Source organism: Alosa alosa, chromosome 16 (assembly GCF_017589495.1).
Source record: "Alosa alosa isolate M-15738 ecotype Scorff River chromosome 16, AALO_Geno_1.1, whole genome shotgun sequence".
NCBI lineage: Eukaryota > Metazoa > Chordata > Actinopteri > Clupeiformes > Clupeidae > Alosa > Alosa alosa.
In genome coordinates this window covers 30,277,497-30,302,803 of record NC_063204.1, presented here as the reverse complement: position 1 = coordinate 30,302,803, position 25,307 = coordinate 30,277,497, and the positions used below count along the sequence as shown (strand labels likewise).

The 25,307-nt window shown below is 42.5% G+C and overlaps 3 protein-coding genes across 24 annotated transcripts in view; all 3 read right to left on the bottom strand.

The window, feature by feature from the left end:
• Window positions 1-3,502: 3,502 nt before the first annotated feature.
• On the bottom strand, window positions 3,503-14,632 carry top1mt (DNA topoisomerase I mitochondrial). Of its 8 annotated transcripts, none has more exons than XM_048266372.1 (19): window positions 14,361-14,632; window positions 13,977-14,086; window positions 13,812-13,884; window positions 13,608-13,693; window positions 13,408-13,474; window positions 12,645-12,997; window positions 11,506-11,624; window positions 11,295-11,416; window positions 11,076-11,198; window positions 10,701-10,888; window positions 10,016-10,160; window positions 9,023-9,166; window positions 7,078-7,260; window positions 6,105-6,173; window positions 5,823-5,937; window positions 5,112-5,239; window positions 4,514-4,608; window positions 4,122-4,271; window positions 3,503-3,795 (listed from the first exon to the last, which is right to left on the bottom strand). In XM_048266372.1, exons 2-19 carry the CDS (start codon window positions 14,039-14,041, stop codon window positions 3,693-3,695), a joined length of 2,328 nt encoding a protein of 775 aa, XP_048122329.1. In that variant the 5' UTR covers window positions 14,042-14,086; window positions 14,361-14,632; the 3' UTR covers window positions 3,503-3,692. The 8 variants fall into 8 exon arrangements, with proteins under 8 accessions (XP_048122329.1, XP_048122332.1, XP_048122331.1 ...); XM_048266375.1 differs by having other exon boundaries at window positions 13,608-13,678; XM_048266374.1 differs by having other exon boundaries at window positions 13,812-13,881.
• A 103-nt stretch (window positions 14,633-14,735) lies between these two features.
• On the bottom strand, window positions 14,736-18,334 carry zbtb14 (zinc finger and BTB domain containing 14). 2 transcript variants are annotated; one of them, XM_048266380.1, is made up of 2 exons: window positions 18,076-18,334; window positions 14,736-16,715 (listed from the first exon to the last, which is right to left on the bottom strand). In XM_048266380.1, exon 2 carries the CDS (start codon window positions 16,699-16,701, stop codon window positions 15,370-15,372), a length of 1,332 nt encoding a protein of 443 aa, XP_048122337.1. In that variant the 5' UTR covers window positions 16,702-16,715; window positions 18,076-18,334; the 3' UTR covers window positions 14,736-15,369. The 2 variants fall into 2 exon arrangements, with proteins under 2 accessions (XP_048122337.1, XP_048122338.1); XM_048266381.1 differs by lacking the exon at window positions 18,076-18,334 and adding an exon at window positions 17,846-17,990.
• A 2,127-nt stretch (window positions 18,335-20,461) lies between these two features.
• Window positions 20,462-25,307, bottom strand: part of epb41l3a (erythrocyte membrane protein band 4.1-like 3a) — a 56,847-nt gene continuing 52,001 nt past the window's right edge. For 13 of the 14 annotated variants that reach the window (XM_048265765.1, XM_048265764.1, XM_048265769.1 and 10 more), the window contains 5 exons: window positions 23,573-23,704; window positions 23,139-23,237; window positions 22,915-22,995; window positions 22,592-22,709; window positions 20,462-21,570 (listed from right to left, as the gene is read on the bottom strand). In XM_048265765.1, the coding sequence (XP_048121722.1) occupies window positions 22,599-22,709; window positions 22,915-22,995; window positions 23,139-23,237; window positions 23,573-23,704 (423 nt within the window). In that variant the 3' untranslated portion in view covers window positions 20,462-21,570; window positions 22,592-22,598. The remainder of the gene's footprint in view (window positions 21,571-22,591; window positions 22,710-22,914; window positions 22,996-23,138; window positions 23,238-23,572; window positions 23,705-25,307) is intronic. The other variant, XM_048265771.1, reaches the window with a different exon arrangement.

The following is a 25,307-nucleotide window of genomic DNA, read 5'->3' as shown; positions in this document are numbered from 1 at the left end:
GGCATTACACCTCAGTCTACACATTTTAATCACAAATGGATGGAAAAGTCAGCAAGGATTGGATTTAAATTCCCAGTTTCACCAAGTAAGGACGCCATGGGTGAGCAAGGAGGCCAATAAGGTACCAGTGAAAGAGCTGGAGGAGGAAACTGGAGGAGATGAAAAGAGCAGCCAAAGGTCCCTGGTGAATAGAATCCCTCTGTTGCTCACAAGGGAGCCGGCCACTGATTAGGGATGGAATCCTTACACCCTTTGTTACCAGTAGTGATGGCAACCGAAGAGGTCAGAGGTCACCTTAACACACTGTGAGGGCTTAGCTGACCTCCTCTTCACACAGTGCCTTCAGAAGAAAATGCACAAATGGAATTTTATTACTGGGACTTAGGGAAGAACTGAGACCCCATACTGGCTGACTTAGGAGATACACTTAGAAAAAAATGGCCTACTTGATATGTGAGGGAAAAGAAGAAGAAGAAGAATGTGGATATGTTTATAATTCTGGGCCCTTCAAAGACATCCTGTCTAGCGTAATCATTATATATTGAAGTGGGGACGGCAGATTCACATCATTAGTGTCGTGAAATATACAGATGGCAAAATTATGAGCAAGCCCAGTCTTTAAAAAAGGGAGCAGTGTCAAGACACAAAGTGTGACTGGCCAATGGGAATTCACTGAGGCCCCAGGGTTTTCATAGCGTCTCTCACATCATCCCTCAAAAATCACCCCATTGAAATAAAACAATTTGAAGGAACTCTGATTCTTTCGCAATGTACAAAAACTGTACAATATTTACTTGGTTAACTGGCAACAGAAAAGGGTACAAAAGTTGGATGGTCCTCATTGCGGTGAGCGGGAGGCCAGAGCTGGATGGGGAAGGCTGATGAAAATGAGTCATGTGTGTTGTTCAAACACCAAAAATGTGGCAGACATATGTTATGCCGATGAGGGACTGGAAGACATAAACAGCCTCAGACTTTAGAGGCGAAATGTCATTCTCTGGCTACGGTCCTCTGAAAAAGTTCCACATGCAAGCATGCTGGTGCCGCGTCCCAAGGCGTTTCAAAGAACTAATGATACCAGTTTTTCATTATATACTGCTTTCAGAGGAGTACGAGAATGGCCCAGTTGAGGTTTGAGTTGAGCCAACCTCCATAAAATGGCACAAAGCCATAAAATTGTATGACTGTGCGTGTGTGTGTCTCTGTGTGTGCGTGCACACATAAGTGCATGTGTGTATTTCTGTGTGTGCGTGCACTCATAAGTGCGTGTGTGTATTTCTGTATGGTGAATTGAGGTTCCCATCCTTCCTGCAGCCTCAAACTTCAATCACTGCTGTAGAACAATGGACATCCAGCACAGGTTTTCTTCCGTGCAGAGGCTAAGAGAAAAGCAGTGGCAACAACTGGGATCAAAGTCTGATAGCTGGCTACCTCCTTCGCAACTCGAAGTGAAGAATGCCCTCCAAAACAATGCTGCAGGCTAGCACCGCTCTTTGATCAAAAGACTTTTTATAAGGGAAATCCGGCCTACAGTCTTCCTCCACTCTTTGACAAACACAGTTGTTTTCTCCCCGAAAGAAAAAAAAAAAAAGCAATTGTGAGATGTATTTTCTTTTTTTAGTTTTTAAATCAGTTTTTATTTTCCTTCTCTACCTAAGCCTGTTGTAACAGCCTAACCCTAGTTTCTAATCCCCTGTGCAAACACAAGAGGGAAAAAAAACCTTGAAAAAGACCACAGAACTCCTAAGACTACAGATTAGGATAAGACAGTCCTAGCGGGCAACAGAAACACATTGTAGGGATGAAGGGCTTACTGGGATGGAGAAGAATTAACATCGTGGAGATCTTGGATAGCAATGCAAGGTGCAACCTGACTACTGAAAAGGTCAGGCTGATCTACCTCCCTCACGTATCAGCTGCATCAACACAGTCTGTGATATTTACCACTGCCCTTCAGACAACAAAGAGAGCCAACAGTACCACCCACACACACACATACATGCACATTCCCCATGTTTCCATATTTCATGCCAACCAAGACTGTTAAACTAGATCTTCCACCTCTCTCTGTGTCTAATAACCCAGTTCTATAGGGCAAAAAAGGGGAGCAGACATCAAAATGGCAGACAAGTCAGCATTCATGGATCAGGGACAGCCGAGGCGCTGCAGCAGGGGCTTTCTTTCACACACTTCCACACCACTGAGAGACACTTGTGCTGCTTGTGTGTGTGTCGCTAAATAACAAAGTGCTGCACTCCTCGTTGTCGCCACATGTGTGGTTGGGTTGCAGGGAAGGAGACTTTGTCCCAGATTTCCTCTTTTTCCTTCGCGAGGGGCGGCGGGGCGCTTTGATGTGGCGTTGCCAAGCGCACCAACCACAGCCTGTGCAGATGGGCCCAGGCCTCACTTGTGGCGGGGGAATATTTATGAATTGAAGGGAAGTTGGGAATTCGCAGACACACAACTTTACCGGATTCATTCCGGAGTTATTCTCCAGTTTACTAACAAAAATAGGGCCTCCTGTTATCTATTTGAAGCCTTTGGGGTTAAAGAAGCCTGAAAATGTGACAGTTACTATTATTCATCATTGGAAATACCCTTGATGTACAATTGAAAATGTCAGTACTAAAACAGTACATGTCTCTTTAAGCTCTGACATGCTCTGCACAGATAAACACTGGATTTCACCTTTAGAATTCAGTGTAAGATACGGTGTAAAGTGAATGAGTGGCGTCAGTGTTGGCGTGTCAGCTAATCTACTGATTTAGTAGGGAAAATAAGGTTTCGTAATGACGGAGGTGCTGATGTTGATGCGTGCGCCAGTCTCACCGTGCATGGAAACGCAGGCAGCTCCATGGTAACAATATGTGAAGAGAGTTCTCTGCACAAAATCAAAGGATACTGAGTGCAGAGAAAGTAACCAACAAGTCTACACCCAACTTGCCTCCAAGCAACAGGAATGATCATTCACACATACTCTCACAACCTCCGATACTGAAGGTCGAAAACATGGGCACTGTATAGCAAAGACAGAGTTGAGCCAGACAACATGACCTCAGCCACAACAGGTCTGGAGAGGGAGAGAGAAAGAAAGAAAGAGAGAACAAGAGAGATTGAGAGAGAAAGAGAGAGAGAGACTAGACAAGTTGTGGCTGTGCAGAATTCCTGCAGGACTGCATCCAAAACAACATTATCATTCCCAGATGTTCCCTTCCCGTTTTCTCCTCGGATACCCAACTTCCCGACCTCTCCTCAGGGAGCCTAATCCCAGTGAAATCCTGCTGCATTCCTACTGCCTGCAGCTTGGATCCCTGCACCCGCCAGAGCAGCAGAAATATTTCAGATATTTGGTGAGAGTGCCGAGGATGATGTCACATTGCGCAAAAGCCTGGGTGCTTGGCTACGGTGCTCTGCATGCTTCCCTCAGTGTGCTTATCAATAGGACACACTACTCGACAAGAGTAACTGCTTTCATTTCACAGACTTCATTTCCACACAGAAGGAAAAAACAAGACAATATTTTACATAAAAATGAAAAGTATAGCAATAGAGAAATAGGTATTAGGATACATTAATGTTTAGAGTTATTCCACAAATATATCCATAAAGAAAACAAAACGACACAATACTACATTGATGTACAACAGAAAAATGGCAGTGCCAGGAACAGAAAATAACTTTTGCAACGCTGTCTAGAACTGGAAGTCCTCATCCGTCATGTCAATGGCCCAGGCAAACTTCTCCCTCTGGGTTTTGTTATAGATCTTCTCAATGGGGACATTGTATTTTTTACACCTGCAAATAGAAAAATGACAAAACACATTAGAATGGCCTATACATTTTGACACCCTTACGAAAGAACATAAAACCTCTCCTTCCAAGCAATCATTTCCGATATATTAAAAAAGGCAGCAAATGCCATCGTTCTGGCTATTCAATCTAAATTTAGAGGGACAGAATTCAATATAAAATATGAAATACTGTCGTATCAACAAAACCTTTTTGATATCACAAGACACCTCCAAATACTTATTCCTACTGGGTCTCTAGCCGAGCCTATGAAAAGGCGAGCTCTGTGTGTGTGTGTGTGTGTGCGCGCGCGTGTGTGGAGCGGCAGTTACCAGGCGACGGAGATCCTGGGGTCAAGGTAGTTGAGCTTGGACGTGCCCAAGGCAATGACCTTGTTCTCCTCGCGGTCCGTCTCCTGAAGCTCCAGCTTCTTCAACTGCTCCTCCAGCCTCCGCACTGCCTTCTCCCTCTGTTCTACCAGTCTGGAAAAGAGACAGAGTAAGAGAAAGAGAGATGAAAAGAAAAGAGAGAAAGAGAGAGAGGAGAGAGAGAGAGAGAGAGAGAGCGTGCAGGGCAAGCAAAAGAGAAATATATGGAGAGTGTGAGCACAAGAGAGAAGAGAGGTGAAAAAAACAACGTGGCTGTCAAGATAAAGCTTTTTGAGTCTTTTGGGAGATATTTTGAAGTATTACAGAAGTGGAGGGGCGAGGTAGGGGGTTGTTACTTTTTGGATCTGTCAGATGGGTGCTCTTTGTGAGCCTTCTTGGCTTTCTTCAGCTCCTTCTTGGCTTCCTCTATCTGCGCCTTCTTCTTCTGAATCTAGAGCAGAGCACTGACATTTTATTCTGGCAAACAGCCGTGTGTTGGTTCCCATTTTTAAAATTCCACAAGGTACTGTCTGATACTGCTTTATGGTGCCTGTGACCACATAAATCCCTAAAAACAAAAACCTACACATTACAATGAACAACATCCAAACAAATAAACAATCAGTATTAAAAATACCATAAAATGTACTATTCTCTTTATGTATCTTTTCACAGTGTAGATTGTTTTTTGTAACGGCAGTTTCTCTAACCAGACGCATTATTTGTAATATCTTTAATTTTCCATGTATGTACCATGTATGGCAAGTTTAAATTTTTTCTTTCCAACATCTCTTTAATGTATCTGCAAAATGACAGTCAATCTGAAAAAAATACTCTACCCTGAAAAACTGTAAACACACTCAACACCGCAAACCGACACCATCGGAAACATCAGAAACATTTGCGAGCTCTCTCCGCAGCAGGTGCCCTAGGCCTGTCAAAAGCGCTGCCTACCTTCTCCTGCAGGAGCTGCATGGACTTCTCAAAGGTCTTGGGTGCTGCCCTCTGGTGGTTGCACAGTATAGCTACAGCTCGGTTGGCCCGGTTGTAGGACAGGATTTTCTCCTCCACCGTCATGTCCTCTGAGAGAACACAGCAGGAGGGAGTCAGAAGAGTACACAAGCGCTGCTCTCCTCCACAGAAACAAACTCAGGTGACAGAACACAGCGCTAGGGACGGTGAGGGCTTTATGTAGATAATTGACAAAGGAAACAGGAGTGTATAATGGCATGGTCTCTCCACTGCATACACACAAGGTTGTTGTTTCCAAATCTAACTGATGGAATGAGATGTTATGCAGGAGAGGTCATGCATGATCACATAGATCTCTCATACCAGGTCCTGGTCAAAAGATAAGCTTTTTCCTGTGTGTTAGTGTTACATGACATTACAGTATTTGACCTTTAGCAGACGATCTTATCCAGAGTGACTTGCAGTGAACTAACTACAGGGACGGTCTCCCTAAAGGAACTAACTACAGGGACGTCTCCCTAAAGGAACTCGGGGCGTAAGCGCCTGTTCAGGGGCACAAAGAAGCTAATCCCTGGGATCTAACTCATAACCTTCTGGTGTTCCATGAGGAAGCCCCATTTTTACTAAAGTACTCTTACTGCTGCTCCAGGTAAACAGTGCAAAGGTACACTCGACACTCAACTCCGACATCACCTTTGGTCAGCTGGCTGAGTTGGTCCTGTAGGGTGGTGGAAGCATTGAAAGTTCGGAAGACTTTGGCCGTCAACCCTGCCATACACTCATTCAGCTTCTTGTTGAGGTAAGTCGTCTTGGGAGAACAGATACCAGAAGAAAGCAAAGGAGTGAAGTTTCATGGTGGCATATTTTTTCCAAACACACACACACAGGCCTATAAACTGTATCTGTGTGTGTGTGTGTGTGTGTGTGTGTGTGTGTGTGTGTGGGTGGGGGGCTAGGACAGTATGGTAATCTTACAGTGATTCTGTCAAAGAGGTCATCCTCGGGGTCCTTGTTTTCCATAAATATTTTCAAGCTTTTGAAAACCTGTAAAATACAAAAACGAAAATCAGACAACATCCGAATTAAACTGCTTCAGAAATGGTTATGGAAGTTTACATCTGATGGTGAGGAACAGAGTATGGGAAGGAATTTATATTCTAAGGGCCATGCCAGCATAAAGCCTGCTTATGATGTACGACCCTAAGCGAAATCCACTAAAGCCAGGTTCCTCCGATCAAAATTAAATCACAGGCCGGAGAGGCCGTTGTAGGACTCCCAGGATGCACATGCACAGACAGCCCATAAACCATCGGGCTGTTGAGGCTACACTCTTAAAAAAGGTAAAGTAAAAGTTAAAATCTCAACAACAACAAAAAAACCTTAACTCCTAAAAAAAACGTTTTTCAATGTGTGTGCAGTGCACTAGGAACTCTCAAACTCCATGTGTTTTGGCCCTCACTGTAATAGCTCATCAATTATCTTTACCATCTCAGGGTTCTATTGCACAATGCAAATGGATGGTGGACTCAGTCCTGTTGGTTATCCTAACGCTCTCTTCCTATGCCAAAAGAAGCTGGGAAGAAGACCTCTATCTTCTATCTTTACTACCAATCCAACCTTTTAATGTGCGTTCTATTTGAATATGAAATGGCAACATCTGAAATGTGCAATCAATCTAATCAGCATAGAAATTCCATTCACCAGAGGAGGTGGATTAACTCTTGCAGCTTAAATGTGTGTATTGTGATTTCATTTGACTGACGCTGCAGTCAAATTTCATGTTAATAAAGGAGATGATATGGTAAGATATCATAACATAAATACATATTGCACGTTTCAGCTATGAAAACCCACATAAATAGGATTTGGGATGAAGAAAAGTTAATATGCAGAGCCCATGAGGAGCCCTTTCATCTGTTCAAATTAAAGAAGCAGATCATGCACACACTTTCTTCTCCACTGGCACTTTGTTGTAGTAGCGGATGGAGTCCTTGCCCAGGAAGTCGAACTCCACCACCCACTCCTGGCCGTCCAGACTCTCGTGGAGGGAGATGTGCTCCACACGCAGGGAGCAGCAGCCCACCGTGTCCGCAGTGTCGTCCTCCTTCTCATTCCCAGCTCGCAGGGCCAACTGAGTGGACACACATACACACACACACACACACACACACATACACACACACACATAAACTTAAAGGGAAACTCAGGCGATTTTTCACACAAATCTGTTTCTTAAGGTCACCGAGTACTGTCGGCACAAAACAAATGAAAAAATAAAATCGATGCTACCTAGCTCGAGTTGCTGCAGCCAACAGCTAGAGCTGTCAGGCAGCTACAGTGCTACACTCTGGGGGCATGCTTTTAAAGATCCCCCCACAGTGTAGCACTGTAGCAGCCTGGCTGCTCTAGCTATTGGCTGCAGCAACCTGCACAACTGCTCACAAGATGCTCATGAGAAAAACACACTCAGAAGGCATAAACACATACATACACACACACAAAAAAAAATCACATAGTGATCCATAGTCTGATATAGCAGAAATCTACCAGAATCATACAGATGTTTACACTCTCGTACACAGAAGCACATGCACACACTAAGGGTGTAACGGTACACAAAAAACATTCGGTGTGTACCTCGGTTTTTAAGTCACGGTTGGTTCATTTTCGGTACAGTAAGCCTGTAAGTACTGCTTACCTAAAATTCACTGAAAATATTGGTGATGCACAACGGGAATAGTATTTTGAAAAGGTGTCAAAACCTACTGTTGATTACTGTTAAAGACTGCGTTTGGTGGCCCCTGCTGTGGCGCAACTGGCTGGGGCACCTGCACCGTAAGCCGGCGACCCGGGTTCGATTCCCGCCCCGTGGTCCTTTCCGGATCCCACCCCTGCTCTCTCTCCCATTCGCTTCCTGTCACTCTCCACGGTCCTATCATTAAAGGCATAAAAAAAAGCTTGAAAAAATATACTATATACTTAAAAAAAAAAAAGACTGCATTTGGTGCATTTGGTGCACTGAAGCAATAAGCCCCGAGAGGCCATAGGTTACACTGATTCTACAACAGCTAAGGGGCGTTGTTAGGCACGACGCGCTAGTGTAACCTAAGGACTCGAGTGGCTTATTGCTTTTCTAAAACTGTTACTATAAATACCTGGCAAAGTTTCATAAAGTAAAGGCACAACAACTAGAAATATAACTACTAGAACAAGTTATTCCTAGATAATCATTCTCCCGCCAAGAAATATATTTCCTCTATCTGAATGGTTGCCAAGCAACGTCGAAACGCAGCTACTTTAACTTTTGTATTGAGTTATGGTAGCGCAGTAATATAGAACGAAATGCGGTCAAGGTGTATGTTTATGCTGCATTTTACAACGGCATCGAACGTGATTCAGCCAATCACAATCAAGGACCGGAACTATCAGTAACGTCCTGTACCTAAACACTTCAGTGTACCTTTACACCCCTAACACACACTATTGAATGTACAGTGTGTTCAGTGTACCTTTACACCCCTAACACACACTATTGAATGTACAGTGTGTTCAGTGTACCTTTACACCCCTAACACACACTATTGAATGTACAGTGTGTTTGCCTCACTCTGATCCTACTTGGATCCTACCATGCAGAAGAACCTGGCCTGATGTGAGGACTGAGGAGATCAGTATTCTGCCCTCCTCAGCATCAGTATTCTATTCAGCCCCTCACCTTCGGGAGCGCAGCAGAGGCAGCCACTGCCCAGAGGTTAATCGCTCAAACACAGCGCAGAGGTCACCGGGGTGGCCAGCTAATGAGACGACCCGCTGAAGAGCTACCAGCAGAGGGGCCGCTTTCATTCCCACCTGCCCCTCTCTTCTCCTCCTCCTTCTTCTTGCTCATGCGTTACCTTGTCTATGAAGTAGAGCGCTACGCCCCTCTGGCGTGTCTTCATCTCTCGAGAGCTCCAGTCCTGCTGGTACTGGCGCCGGATGGAGTCCACCTTCAGCTTCAGGCTGCGGGCCACCTCGTACTTCTGCCAGTCCTTCTCTCCCTTGGTGAGGAGCACGGACAGACACAAAACACAAGAACACGGCGGCCAGCGAGCCGGATCATGACACCGTTCACTTCCACAGAGAAACTGTGTAAACCCCTGTGATTACAGAAGAGCTAGAGGTCGTTCCTCTATGTTTTAGGCTCAGCCAAATCTATAGCAGGGGGTTGGGGGAGAGCCACAGGCAGGAACTTACAGGTTTGGTGTAAAGGTGAGGAAAATCATAATCTTAGAAAGAGAGTCAGAAAACATAACTGGCACATAAAGCTAAACTCTTTCTTTTTAATTTAACAATACATGTTGCCATTTAACTACCTATGCACAGACATTTTACCAAGGGGTATAAGAAGTTGTTATGGAGAAATATTCCTTTTCTTTAATGCAATACGATATACTGCAGAAGCTTGTTCCATCTGATTTGGGTATTGCAGAGAGAACAATTCACCCTTTAGCTCCATGCTTTTAATGAGGCAGAGGTGCTACCTGCCTAAATTAGCCGACTTGCTGTGAATGTGAAAAAGAAACCTTCCCACTGCATAACTGCACTTCTACTTTTAGTGGTTGTTTCAGAGAATGTTAAATCAGACATATGTTTTTATGTTGACACATGACACATCCCCCAACTCCCCCACACATTCATTGCAGGTACACTTCTTGGGAGAAAAAAAATCCTCTATATGTGTATGGTGTGTGTATATATATATATATATATATATATATATATATATATATATATATATATATATATATATATATATATATATATATATATATATATATATCACACACACACACACACACACATATATACACACACACACTTCATCAGGGCAAGGAATGCGGTCTGACCTTGAGCTTGGAGCTGGGGTTCAGCATGACGTACTTGGTGTGGTTCTGGACATTCTCCACCCAGGACGTCAGCCAGGTGACGGTGTTGTCATGCTGCACTCTCTTCCACTTGTGCCCTGGGGGAGGGACGGGGATCTTGGAGTCCCTGTGAGACGGATTGAGGGGGGAGGGGGGACACACAATGAAATGCATTTCATCCCTGCTGCTCCTGCTGAAGATATTCTAGAACCTCCCCCTTGGTACAGGGCTGCTTTGATTTATGCAAACACCAGCCTTGAAAGTCCATTCTTTGCCCGGGGCCCTTTTCCATTTCCTTGAGCTGCCCCAGAACTGATATGACAGTGAAGAACATCTCCAGGAATGAAAAGTGAATTAAGTTGACAGAATGAAAAGTTTTTCTCAATCCGCTCTGGGTCAACTGTGCATTTGTATAGCAACTTGGAGAAGTGCTCTTCCTCGTAAATCCCAAATATTAGATTCTTGGCGCTAAAACACTCTCCATATATGCATAGGGTTTAAACATTTCATGCATTCAAATGACGCATTCCATTATGCTAAATGCATTATCTTTTGTGCTCTGCTCATTCTACTCTGTGTGTGTGTGTGTGTGTGTGTGTGTGTGTGTGTGTGTGTGTGTGTGTGTGTGTGTGTGTGTGTGTGTGTGTGTGCACTCAGCTATGCTCACTTGCTGCAGTTGATGATAACGTCTTCAGGCTGGACCCTCTTCTTCAGCTTGCCCATTTTGGGATGTTCCCCACGGCCACGAAACAACCCAGGTGGCTCCACACGGAAGTTACCGATCTTTTCACGGTGGCCATCCAAGAGACAGTACCCGTATTCTTCCGTTAGTTTGTTAGCTTCCTCTTTAAGGGCCTGACAAGACGGCATTATTTAACAGATCACAACATAACACATCATAATAGGACATTAGACATTAAGATTATTCTAACATGGCAATGTTTGGGAGACCATGACATAACACATAGAACATTTTCCTTTTTTTAGTATGTTCATTTTGAACATCTAACCATCTAGATTTATATTCCAAATCCAAACTTACTTGTTTTTCCTGCTTGGTCATATTCTTTTTCTCCTCTGATTTGTTGACAAAGTATTTGTGGATTTCACTGAAATCACATTTGGCTAGTTTTTTTATGGTATGTCTCTCGTCTTTGGTCATCACCTGTTACAAAAACAAAGAAAACCATGCACTCACAACACCAATTAAGAAAAAGGTTTTAAAGCTAGGACCATTCTCTAAACATGCATCATATCAAACCTCTTTCCAGTCAGTGAAGAAGTTCTTTTGAAAGGCTTCCTTTGTGGTATACTCATGTTCCAGCATCTTGGCATAGAAAGTAGCAACCTCCTCTGCACCCAAACTAAGCTTGAGTGGTTCTCCTGAAACAGCCAGAGATAGAGAGGCACTACAGTTGATGAACAACAATCCTGGGTCAGAGGCTACCTGAAAACACCACCTGTATACTCACCACCATAATAGAAGGGTACGTTATTAGGCAATGGCTCATATTCTGGTGGAAATAAAGGTCCTCTATGTTCAAGGGTTTTCCACTTTTGACCATCGTTTGAGTTCTTGCTCTCTTCCCACCTGTGTGATATTACAAAGTGATGATCCCTTTACACATAGACGTCAATGCTCGGAGTTATCTTATGATTCTTCACACAATAGGCCACTAATACCATTAGGCCATTCAGAGTAAGTGGAACCAAGATAGTGTCTTGCCCTCTACCAAAATAATAATGGATTATTTGGGGCATGCTTGAGACAATAAAAGGCTTAACAATTTAAGGCAGTCATTAGGCTAGTCATGTTGTGAAGTGAAATCATTGACCTTCATTCATTTCACTGGGCCACACAAAATTAACTAAACGTAATCATGTAGGCCCTAATCTGTAGGAGCAATATAATGGCCAGGCATTTTTTTTTTTCAACATAAGCAAATCTAAGGGTAGGCTTCATTTTCTGACAACGTTCTTTAAAGTGTCTTGACTTAAAGTTTCGCGACTGACCTTACAGTTCTGGAGGCACTTTTAGACGCACGAGCATAATCTAACTGTGAATCAAGAAAAATGCCTCGACTTAACCTCAGTGGCACGTATACAAATTGACAGACGGCATAACGAAATCTGTTCATTCCACATAAAACGATCTAATAATAACGATAACTTGTGCCGACTAAATACAGCTGTCATGTTCGAGGACCACTGTTATTATTCGCCTGCTGCATGTGCATTCATGGACTGTGTTACAATCAATTTCTTCCCCCTGGAAACAAATAGCTCTCTACGGAAAGCAAAGTATAATTTATGCAAAGACTGACAACTTCAGAGATTTATGTGTCCATGCTTGCATGAGTTTCATGAGTTTAATTGAATTTGGGAATTTTGAGGGTTACGTTTTATGAAAAGCTATATCTTGGTGAGAGTAAATTTGATCTTAAATCAAAATAATTAAATTTATCAGGCACACCACAAACACTCAGCTTTGACAGTCGAAAGCATAATTTCCTTCAGTTGACTACACAGCTTCTTCAAAACTAATAGTTTAAGCCAATGCATGATGAAATTATAAACACACACAATGCCTAACACAGTCATACACACTCACCATTTCCACTTGCTTTTCTCCTGTTCATTTTTCTCTTCCTTTTTATTTTTCCCTTTCCCCCCCTTATTTTCCTCTCCTTTGCTCATCCTTTTCTTTTTTGGTTCCTCATCGTCAGCCTCATGATGCTTCCTTTTCTTGTTATGAGCTTCAGTTTTTTCTTGCCGAGCACCATTGACAGGTTTCTCTTTTTTCTTGTCTTTTCTGTCCTTTTTTGTGGCACGTTTGTGATCTTTGTGTTGTTTCTTGCCAGTGCTTGTATGATGGTTGTCTCTGTCCAATACTTTGTTCCCAGGCTCATTCTCTTCTTTTATGGGAATATTCTCCTCGGCACCACTCGAATCATTAGCCCGCTCCTGTAATCACAGAGAAATTGTTTTTTTGCATATTTCACTTTGTCATAGAAATTTATGTTCTTGCAATAAATAACAATGACACAGTTGAAGAGAACATTTCTTTTTTTTTTCACTGATCATCAAGCACTATTTTAATTAAGACTGGGTTTGATGATGTGGTTTCAGCTGAAGAGACTGTCATAAACTATGATTCATTCTCCAATGACTGACTGGGATCATAACAAATCTGTCTTAAATTAACATTATAGGTTTACATAAGGGTTATCAACTGGCTAAACAGCCACAACTAAACAGTCTTTTGAAACAACTAAGGATGTCTCTACTGCATTAGTATTGTTTTACTGGTTTGCATTCTCCTTGTTTAACATCAAGTACACTGCTGGTACAGAGAATGGGTGGTCAAAGTTCACCTCTTTTATAGGCCTACTGTTTTTAACAGATGCATCTCTGATTTTCTTGCAGGATCCATCTTTCTCACTAGGGAAAAAGATGTTAATTTGCAAATTACTGAATTTAGGTTAACATGCATGGGGAAAACATGCTACATACGATAATTTCTTCTAAACAAATTGCCATTATGTTGCGAGACACGAAAAACATTTTTTTTTACCTTTTCATTGACTCCTTCTCTGATTTAATGTCTTTGTTTTTCGTCTTGCCATTATCTTTATCTCTTGATTTCTGTGATTGAAGTATCTGGTTAGAAAATGGACAAAAAGAAATTGCCCAAATGCAAAAATGACGGAATTTCATGTTGCATGGAACATAGGCCAATGTATTATAGTAGGCAACGTGCAGCCTATACAGTGCTTACTGATTCCATATCATTAGACCCTCCATTTACTTCAGTGGTTCCATTTAAATGGGATTTCTTTTTCTTCTTCCTGCTAATAAAGCATCAGGGTTATGAAGCAACAGTGCAACAAATCTGACAGTTCACCAAACTTGTTCAGGTCAGTTGGGATGGACCTGTTTGCACCTCTCTGTTTCTCTCTCTTGGTCTGCCGTTCTCTTCAGTCCCTTTCCACTGTCCTCCACTCTCATCGCGAAGTCTGACTGGAGAGCTCAGGTGAAATCCGTTGTAGCCTACTGAAACATGGACATCGCCATGAGGCCCAGATTTTAGCCAATGTGTTCTTATTTAATCGTATATCTACGCGTTTATCTAAACACTTGTTTGCTTATGATGCTTTTTAAGTGTGCAGTCGAAACATATGATAGTCGTTATAGGCTAGAATTATCGACAATGGCCACAATAAGCCGATTTGTGTGTGCTAATTGTGCTCCACTATTCGTTCAAAAGACATACATCAGTCTTTGTTGTTTAAAATATTTGTCTCACGTCATAATGAGTGTTACTTACCTCTACAAAGTCTAAACCTGCACAGCGATTCAACTTGACCCATTCACGCTTTTCGTGCGTTTGTAGGTCCTTTCGCCACACCTGAAAAGTTAAGTGCCACATGCGTTCAAGTGCGCATGTTCAACTTGATTAACTCTTGGCTGATGATGGGGTGAAGTAGTAGGGGTCGCAGTAGTTGTTTTAGTCAGGCAAACACAATCACCACCATGCAAACTGGTATCTACAACTAAAACCTTATTCAATCTTGCCAGCACATAAAGAATATTCTTAAACGAAAAATATGTTTCTTCCTCTAAGAAGCCACGTTGACCAGCTAACATAAGGGATCATACCAATTTTCACTTAAATTTGTAAAAAGAACAGTCAGAGATTGAGTATAGGTTACCAAAAGGTAATACATTTATTACAGCAAAATATCTTGAGCTGTTATACATAATTCCATAATTCATTAGAGGTTTGTACAGCCTGATGGAATAATTACCATCAAAACCTTGTTCATCAGCATATCTCTCATTTCACTTTACTTTACAAATCATGTATTTCATTATCAATTATGGCATTATACTGGCATTGTAGAACAGCAGGTTTATTGACAACTGGGATAAGGCAGAGCAGTAATGTCCATTGGGCTGCCATATATATACACATCAAAACACCTTTTCATTTTCACCTGTACAGTGAAGAAAAAAAATCTACTCATATTACACAATATACATAGTCTTTAAGAAAATCTGAACCATTAAACATATGTCAATAAACCTTTACTCTTGTCGTAAAATTATCACCACAATCAATAAAGTATAAGAATTTTTTGTTAGTTCTGAAATTTTCATGACATCTGAGAAAATTAACTAATTCGTCAAAACAAAATCATCATGACACAACATGCCTACACCCCCCCCCCTCCAAAAAAATAAGACGTAGAAAAAGCTTGATTGTTAGACTCGACTGGTGCCCAGAATAGGGGGACATCAGGGGGTTGGGGGTGCCTGGGGGGGTGCGCCGAGCGCTATGAGCATGCAATGGACTCCAGTTGCTGCTCAGCCTCTGCAGCCATGGCGGCCGCCTGTAGCTGTTCCGTTTCGCTCTGCAGCGGGTTGGGCGCCAGTTGCTTGCGCTCGCTGTGCATGTTGTTCTCATGCCGCTTGAGGTCCGAGGCCTTGGCGAAGGCCTTGGTGCACGAGCTGCAGACAAACGGCTTCTCGCCGCGGTGCCGCCGCTCGTGGTCCTTCAGGTGCGACTTGTGCTTGAAGGCCTTCTCGCACATCTGGCAGCCGAAGGGCCGCTCGTTGCTGTGCACGCGCTCGTGCTTCTTCAGGTCCGGTGCCCTGATGAAGGACTTGCCGCACACCTCACAGCGGTACGGCTTGAAGCCTGTATGGATCTTCAGGTGCTCCTTCAGATGGGCCTGTGTGGTGAAGGCCTTGGTGCAGATGTCGCAGATGAACGGCCGGTCGGCAGAGTGCAGCTTCTCGTGCTTCCTCAGCCGGTTTTCGTCCATGAAGGTCTTGCCACACACCTGGCAGCCCAGGTGCTCCCTGTGGCCGTAGAGGAGGTACTCGAATTTCATGTCGGCGGCGGCCGTGGTCCAGCCGGGGCCTTGCTCGTCCTTTACCTCCCCCATACTGTCGGCAAAGCCGAGAGTCTGGGCAGCGTGGCCCGCTAAGTCTTTGGGTTCAGTGTCCATGGCTTCAACGTCCTGGTCGTAACAGCTGACTTTGTGGACCTCCTCGTTGGCTAGCTCTTTGAGGATGGCCTCCTGCACTCTCAGAGCGCTGTTGGGCGATTTGTCGAGGTCGTGATTGGCGTGGGTGTCGTCGACTATGTCGTCAGAGGGAGAGTCGTCGTGGTCACCTAGCACCTGCACGTCACTGTCTGTTGGCAAGTGTGAATCATCAGTGGGCATTCCAATTTTGACAATGTCATATGGAAATTTGGCATTTCTTTGGTCTGTCTTTTCCTCTGTGGTCAAGTCGCGTTTCTGTGAGCAAAGCTTATCCAAAAACCGGATTCCAAGAATCTGCCCTGATGACATCATCAAGTTAACATCTTTCTTTTTCACAGATATCTTTGCTGTGTACATATAATTCAGCACCTCTTCAAAGATGTCCGACCGGATAAAGTCAATTTCTATTACAGACGAGTTGTCTACCTCATGCTTCTTGAACAGCTTTTTAAAGTAATTGCTGCAGGCTGCTAAAACACAGCGGTGCGCCCTGAATTTAACATCCTCAACAACAACTGCAATGTCACAATGCTCTCCCTCCAACCTCTGCTCATTTAGTATCTTCAGGAAGATAGTCTTGTGTTCATCGTCAACATACTTCACCGTTTCCGACATATTGATGAGAATCCCTGCAGATTAAAATAAAAAAAGACAGAGAAACGTTTCAGTATTAGATATAAAGACACACTAAGAATATGACTGTATTTGGAGTTCTCAGGATTCATATTTGTGTTTATTAAGGCAGCCAACTTTATTTCAGAGTAATTTAGTGCTGCATGAACCAATCGTAGGGCTACATTTCCTGCGCAGAGCTGGTTAAATATACATCGCAATAGCACTCATGAAAGCTGACGTTTAACTGTTCGATTCAATCTACAGCAGAGATTACGACATTAAAATCGAGGATTACGTGACACTTGTTAAATGTTAACAGACAGCAAAGATTTGACATAGGCTCCGCCTATTCAAAAATCTTTGAAGACATGTCATCTCTATTCCTGACTCATGTTATGACAATTCGGATTACAAAGTGTATCCTACTAATGGATTTATAACTTTCAAGCAGGGAGTAACTTTAATATTTAAACAGCCAAGTAGTAGATGTTATCTTTAGCTGACCACTGAAAATAATGTACACAGCGTTTGGTCATGTTAACGTTACTAACATTATGGTTGAGGTGCAAGCATTCAATCAGGTAGCAATCAAAATGGACCGTTATTTATTAAATGCTAATGTCGACCTGACGAAACAAGCACAAAATAACGATAATTTGGGCTTTCTGCAGATAAGTTTACGATACTCAGCGCGCAAGACAACATTCTCTGCTAACAAGCTAACAACATAATCGACTTAGCTCGTTAGCCAGCTAGCAGCTAGATGGGTTGCCCGCTAACATCATACATTTCCATTTAACTTACAATGGCCAAATTGATTATCTCGTTATATTGCAACATTTTATCTAATATTCTAGTAACATATTGAAGTTGAAGTACGTATCCTCGTCAACCACTACCGTTAAATAATTTGAAATCCCTTTCTGGAAGATTGTGTTAGCTATTGTGCTAACAAACTTAGCTAGCGGTCGAAGGTAGCTGCTAACGTTAGTTGCTAGCAGCTAGCTAGCTAGCTTTCCCCATATCTGCATTGTTAGCGTCAACAAACACGGAAATCCGCCATCTCTGTTATTTCTCATCATCGTCTTATCGAACAGATTAGCACTCCTGATGCATAAAATAATACGTTTAAGACGAAAATTACATTTTCGCAGCACAGTCTTTCTCCATGCTGGGAGAAATGGACGTTTCCGATTGACGACAGGCGCGCCGAGGGAGCGCCCGTCACCGCTTGGAAAATGCCCGAGCAGCCATGAACACTCCTGAAATGACGAACTCGAGCTTTCACCACGACCGTGAGCGCGCAGGCATCTTGGCCAAACATTATGCAATAATTCGGGAGATGTTGCAATTGTCTAAAAATGCATGTCTTACCTATATTGTGCTATTTTGTCCCACTGAGAAAGTCTCCGTTGACTGTCACACAACCAGTAAAGAATAATATACTTTGTGTTTGTTAGCTTGAGGACGAGCACAGACGGAAGGACGCGCTGCGCCAGCACGGAACTGCAGAGAGCGAGTGACTAAGCGCGTACGTACGTATATAGAAATGGATGTTGTTACGCAAAATGCGCTCAAGCCCACACAAAGAGCTGTGGCTTGACGAAGGCTGCCATTCTTACGCAAATCACAGAGTAGAAATCTCTGGAGCGCGAACCCTGAAGGTAAACGGGCGCACATTGGGGGCGCGAAAGCCACTGTCACGAGCGGGAAACGAGCACGCTAATACAGATTTAATATGAAACTTGAGGATGTAATTGGAGCAACATTATCGTTTGCAGTGCTGTAAACTACAGACAACAATTCCTTTAATTTTTGCTAACCTGTATGGTTCACGATGGGTGACCTAGCCCACATGCAAGAAATACACATTTAGGTTATTTTATTCCATCTATTTATGTAAGTTGCGACACAAGACATGCCTAATGTTTTTAATGGCATTATAGTAGCCTAGGCTAAACCTATTTATCATCATCATCATCATCATTATTACTATTACCACAGCAATAATGGCTACGATGCAATTCATGAAAATTGGGCACTTCTGGATAAGTTTTTGATTTTTGGTAGGGTGTTAGGTATAGGCCTAAGGTTTTCAAAAATCCATGGATACAAGTTGGGGTGGCCCCCCTAGTGGCAGTTAAATACATAAAATCCAAAATGGCCCCCGCCGAAAAGAAAAAATATCTCATTATATCTCAGCTTCCTTTAGTCTTAAATTGTTGTATAATGTATTTTCTCTACTTTGTTTGATACAAGGAATCCAATTTTGATATGTCCATTTTGGATTTTATGGATAACTGCCACTAGGGGGGCCACCCCAACTTGTATCTATGGATTTTTGAAAACCTTAGGCCTATACCGAACACCTGCCAAAAATCAAAAACTTATCCAGAAGTGACCAATCTTGTGCCCAATGTGATTTTTCACATATTCCTTCCCATCTAAGGGTTTCCTCACTCTGGCACCACAAATGTGACAGCCAGCCTTTAATAAGGCCAAGCAAGGCCAATACATAAACATGTTGACAAAAACAAGAGAACTGCTTTGCAGGCTTTATTTTAATAGCTAATTACATAGCCTCAAGAGCTTTTAAATAATATTAAAACATACTGTATTCACAACAACTATAGGTGGTTGTCTTTCAAGGTGAATGATACTATATTCACAGCATCAAAGCAACAATGGAAATGGTATAAGCTATCACAGTGGTTTTCAAAGTGGGGGCCGGGGGCTGCAGCAAGTTGGAAGGAAAAATAAAAACAACAAATAAATGCATTTGAAAAATGTAAAATTAATATACCTATTACTATGAGGGTTGTTATACAATGCCATTATAATAATTTGTCACATATCTGAACATTATATTTTCCATGATGACTGGGAATAATTGTAGAGTGATAGCTCTCATATAGCAGAATAGCTCCAAATACAATTTTTACACACTGTATACTCCATCGTGAAGTGCTTGTGGTTAAAATAATTATTAGGATTAGCTTAATGTATTTTTACATTTACCGTAGTATTGTCGATGGGTTTAATAACACATCAAGGGGGTCCTTTGCCAGAACCTAGTGGTATTTGGGGGGCCTTGTCGTGGAAAAGTTTGGGAACCTCTGGGCTATCATATTAACTATAGCATAGCTACATTTAATGCAAGTTGTGAGGAATTCAATCTCAACATGGGTCCAGCTCAGTGCGCATCTGAACTGACCGAGGCATGCAGCGACAAACTTAATCTGGGGATGTCACTGAACATGTTTCATTTCATGCTGTCATCTCTCTCTCTCACACACACACACACATGATGTAAGCACTGTTCTCAGCTCTCATTGCTCATAAAATAGATCAAATCTGGCTATAATATTCAATTTACAACGCTGACCTTGTGGAGTGGGAATAGTCACACAGCAATTTTCTTTACACGTCTGTAATGTTATTTCAAATACATGTCTCTTCTCACACACCCTCCCAGCTTGGAAAAGAAGAACCATAGAGCCATAGCCCTCTCATGAGGTTATACTGACTCAGCAGTGGTTAGTACAAACCCATGATCTGCATGCTTTCATCACGTGTACCCCCCCCCATTTCCGTGGTGAAGATAAATTGTAAGTGACTGTATCAGCATGTGTCCTGTATGGCCTGGTGTGTGGTCACATTACCTCAGACAGACACATGACATTGCTTTTCTTTCCTTCCTTCCCAAATCCTCTCATTACAGTCTGGATAAAGTGAACACACACAAATGAAAAAAAGTGAATTAAGTTCATTTCACTGTTTTATTTGAGCTTTTGAAGGAAACTCATTCAACATGGATGGTTTTTCAGCTGACATATAGAAGGTTTCCGAATGACCAACACATGGAGCTGTTGAAAAAAAAAAGAAACAAACAAAGACACACATACACACACACACTTACACACACACATGGTTTGAGCTATCTTGGGCAGAAGGGGTTTCAATCCACTCTGTACAGTTTAAGGCTTGATGTGCCGTCGTCACAGGCTGGGACAATTCTAGGATGGATTTTCAGAGCAGCAGGGGCACAGAGTAGACCATCTTCCAGTAAATACACTCTCTCTACAGCGGTTCAGTTCAGCAGCAGCAGCAGCAGCAGCTTTCAAACGCACTCGCTGGCAGAAAATAAAAGCCAAAAGGCGCTGGCTCCCTTCCATTTACTCCTCAGTATTTAAGGGGAAACATAACAAAGAAACAAACGGAAAAAGAATTCAAGTAAAAACAAAATAACATGTTCTAATAGTTTAATGACCTACAAAAGCTATGCATTTTACCCCTTTATCTCTCTGTAACATTCAGCATGAGAAAAAAACACATAAAACTGAAGAGTTGTACATGTGGGTGAGAGCTTGGCAATATGAATGGCACATCTATTGCATGGTTAAATATTGTGCGCTCATATAGGTACAGCCTATTTGTATCATTTGTGGAGTGAGCTTTACTTTAATAAATAAAATGTAGTTATTTATATCAGTAATATTTTCAAAACATCTCTAACTTACATTCTTGTCCCTTTCGACTGAGTGCGCAGGTTGAGTAAAATGTACACAGTTTCATTTTTTGCTAAAATGTTTCTTTTTTCACTATTTCTTTCACTATTTCTTCGTCTTTACAAAAAATGCTGAATTGTTCCCTTTTCATGCAGATTACATGATCCAAGAGCGAACTGGAGTGCTGTGTGGATTTGTAAGCCTGGGTTGGTGACAGTGGGAGAGTTTGATGCTACTCCAGAAGTGCTTAGATGAAGTAGTATCCATTCTTTTATGATGCTGTTAGCGTGATCAGCGTTTCCCCAAGCGCCTCTTTCCTCCGTACAGTGTGAAACACAAAATCCGTGAGCATGTGTTAATCCTGAAAAACACAAACATACAGAACAATACCATGTAAAGCTCTTCGATAGTTCTGTAGTAACATGTAGAATTTGATTATTAACATACTACAATAACTTACAAAACATATGCTACCTTATGTGTATAACGACTTTAATTCATAAAGATAGCACAAAATAAAGTAATCTAGTATAAAACTTAACATGGGTCATAATGATAAAACAATCACTTGACAACAACAAACTGAAAAGTTGTAACTGGGATAAAGTTAAAGCATGAGGCATTGTATTAATGCCAATACTTTATGATACAAATCAAGTTAGACATATTAAGGATTAATTCTATGTATTTATACAATTATAAAATGTCACATGCAGTAACATTCCACAAATACAGAGAAATCAGCAGCCAGCAGCCAAGCACAGGCTTGAGAAACATGCGTAACTGATGGCAAATAATCTTTGACAATAAGAAATATTTTAAGAGTATGCCACATAAAGCCTTGTAATTGATGGTAAACGTTTTGATGGTTTACATCAAGACAATAGAGGATGATATTAGTGCCCTGATATTAGTAAGGATGAAGAACTCAAATTCACCAGCAGAGTGCACTGTATCCATTCATCAAGAAATACCACAGGCCTCGACTATATGGCTTTTGTTAACTGGTACAAAAAGTGAGCAACATACAGAAAGACAAATAAGCCTCCATTATTGCTTATTGTCAATGAGTAATGAAACTGCAAATAAGCAACACATTGAACAAACACACAGAAAAACAACTAAAGTTAGTCTCAAATCTGAAAAGCAGCCACCATCCAATGGAGGTAAGTCCTTGAGGCATGAGATCAACAGACTTAAGCAGGTACGTTGCACAGAGGGCAGATGCGTAAAACGGGGGTGTAAGTAAGGGAAGCCCAAAGCAGATCCAGCTTAAGAAATCGGCCATGGCGAGCGTGGTCAGGCAGGGCCAGGAGCTCAAAGGCAGCTAGCGGGCTAATGTTGGCGTGAAGCCGCCGCTAGCACCTCTGCCGTCCCCTTACCTGCGGGTCACTCTTCGCCCTCCTCTGGCGTGATCTCAGTCTCTTTATGGACCACGACTTTGGTCACTGACATGTCGGGATGCTGCTCTTTGGCCTCTTTGATAGCTTGAGCCAGGGCCTAGCTCGAGGGAGCACGAAGAGTCAAAGCAAAATCGTATGGACAGCTCAATCTTTTACTGGCCTCATCTGAGAAGTACTCTGTTTAAGTTACTCAATATCACCTCGGCCGCATACAGTACTACATGCTGGAAAGTACGTTAAGCTAAACAGAAAGAGTAGGCCAATAGACCGACAGTGCGGCGTAGGACGACTCTTAATCTCACCTCATCATGATCGATGTCTGCATCTCCTGAGATGACGATTCTCTTCTCAATCCTCGTTTCCGAGATGCCGCCCTTCACAGTCTTTTGAAAGCCAACAAGAACAACAAATAAACACATGAGACAAATGGGAGGCCGAGCTCCATTAAAAACTGCTCTTCCACACCCTGCCTTTGCCGGCACAGACACATCGATCAGTGCCGGCTCTCTCTGGACGGAGGGCTGACCTTGGTGATATGCGTGGTGGTGGTGGTGCTGGTCGTTTCCGACGTGATGGTCTGGGCGCTCAGGAGCACTCCGGGTTCGGCCTCGCTGTCCGTGTCACCCTGAAGGAGGGGAGAAAGAAAATCACCCATCCAAGGTCACCAGGCACTGAGGACGAGTCTACATGTTGATAACATAATGACGAGCAACAACAACAGAGCATTTTAGCTACTAAATGTGAAAATATGAGTGAAACACCAAAAGACTGTGGACTGTGGTACATGTATGTTTTTGTCTTACAGTATGTACCATGTTATCGTCAAACTGCCTGAATTGTATTACAGTATTATGGGAACAATCTCACAGATGGGACTCTAAATATTTCCGTTAAGGAATGTTACACATATACAATTAAAATGTGTAGGGTGAGCATGGGGTCTGTCTGTCCAGTCCGCACCTGTAGTGACTCGTATGTGATGGTTTTCATTTCCGTGTGTATTACTGGGACTTCCTGGGTGACCAGTTTTTCTGATTCTTCGGCCATGGAGCTACTGAAGGTCATGACCTCTGTCTGGAGCACTGAGGAGAGCTGCAGACACAGCAGCAGGGAGAGAGAGTAAGACCACCATAACAGAGTGATTTAAATCATCACATTACATTCATCTGCTTTGCATTCATCTTCTGTTCCCCACCACAGAACAGACACTGAAAATGATGACAGTAACACACACACACCACACACAAAAATGTAGGTGTGCAACATTCACAGACTGAAAGTTTCACATCTACAGAAATAAATCTACAACACGGAGTAACATGAAGGCCACGTTCACAGGCACAGGAATAGCTGGGGGCAATGTGGGGCAAACACGCTCTCGGCTACACTCTACTGGTCACTGCAGTGGACTCACAATCATTTTGTTTAAACACCGAGGAGGTTAATTTGCGTGTGCTTATGCCAATTTATGCTCTAATTTACATACAAATGATCTGCAATACCATTTAAAGACTCTTCTGTCGAAAAAATGTAAATGAAGCTATTCCCCGACTTGTTCACTTGAAGAGTGCTCGTTCTGCTCATTTAGTCGCATTGCAGCCTGCAGAAATGAATACCTAGTCACAAACATGATTTTGGGAATTCAACTAGGGTATCATCACAGCGATCTGCACAGCACGAAAAAAAAAGACATTGAAATTACCAGAGACCACCAGATAAAGAAAGTAATCACTGATAAATGTTAGGTTATGTCAGATAGGCTAATATATTTTATGCAGCAGAAGTGCTCAAAAGCAATGTCAGGACATTACTGATATTTATGTAGGCTTTGATCTGTAAGATTTTCCACTGAGAGCTATGCGGATGACAACCTTTTTCCAACCTGATGAATCTTTGAGCCGAAATATACTAAGGCAATGACGGGGGATTACGATAGAGATGTATTTCATGTGTTACTGTGGCGAGTCTTTTTATTTCTGTTTTTCATTTTGTTACTTGAAGCAGAGCAGGAATGCAGAGGATTTGTTTTTTCATGAAGGCAGGGATACAACAGTGAGAGGGAAGAACAGAGGACTGTGTGTGGATCAGTGAGCAGGTTCTTAGTGTTTACATTATGCTCCAGAAACTGTCAAGGCACATGCCTCTATAGACACACATTTGCACACACACACACACACACACACAGTTTCTAATGCAATTCTCATGCAAAAGTTTTAGACAGTTTACAACTTGGGAACTATGTATCAAGGGGCTGCTTATGAATGAACCATAACAGTTTGTCAGTATCTCTCTCACACATACAGTATGCATACATAGATAGACACACACACACACACACACACACACACACACACACACACACACACACACATTCATACCTACTCTTTCAGGAAGTGATATATAGCAATTATTCTAGCTGGCAAGACCTGTGCTGAATACAAATACATTATGGCTATGTGCGCACTGGCGAAGAATACACTCTGCTCAACCTGCTCACTGAACACACACATATATTCACGGAAGGTTCTAGAAACTGGGAAGAACTACTCGCAGAAGGGAAGGGGTTGGATTCCACATGGGAGGATCAGGAGTTGTTTGGGATGTTACCTCATAGAGAGGCTTATCGGCTTCTACCTCCATACTGATACCCATGGCGTCCTCCCTTGGCTCTGCTAGCCTCACAGGGGAAGAAGGG

Excerpts from the sequence above, each read along its gene's own strand:
- top1mt (XM_048266372.1), bottom strand. The coding sequence starts at position 14,041 with ATGAGAGTGGAGGACAGTGGAAAGGGACTGAAGAGAACGGCAGACCAA. Across the intron at positions 10,889-11,075 it reads TGACCAAGCAGGAAAAACAA|GCCCTTAAAGAGGAAGCTAA; the intron begins GTAAGTTTGGAT and ends CCGTCTTGTCAG. Across the intron at positions 3,796-4,121 it reads CCCAGGATCTCCGTCGCCTG|GTGTAAAAAATACAATGTCC; the intron begins GTAACTGCCGCT and ends TTCTATTTGCAG.
- zbtb14 (XM_048266380.1), bottom strand. The coding sequence starts at position 16,701 with ATGTCGGAAACGGTGAAGTATGTTGACGATGAACACAAGACTATCTTC.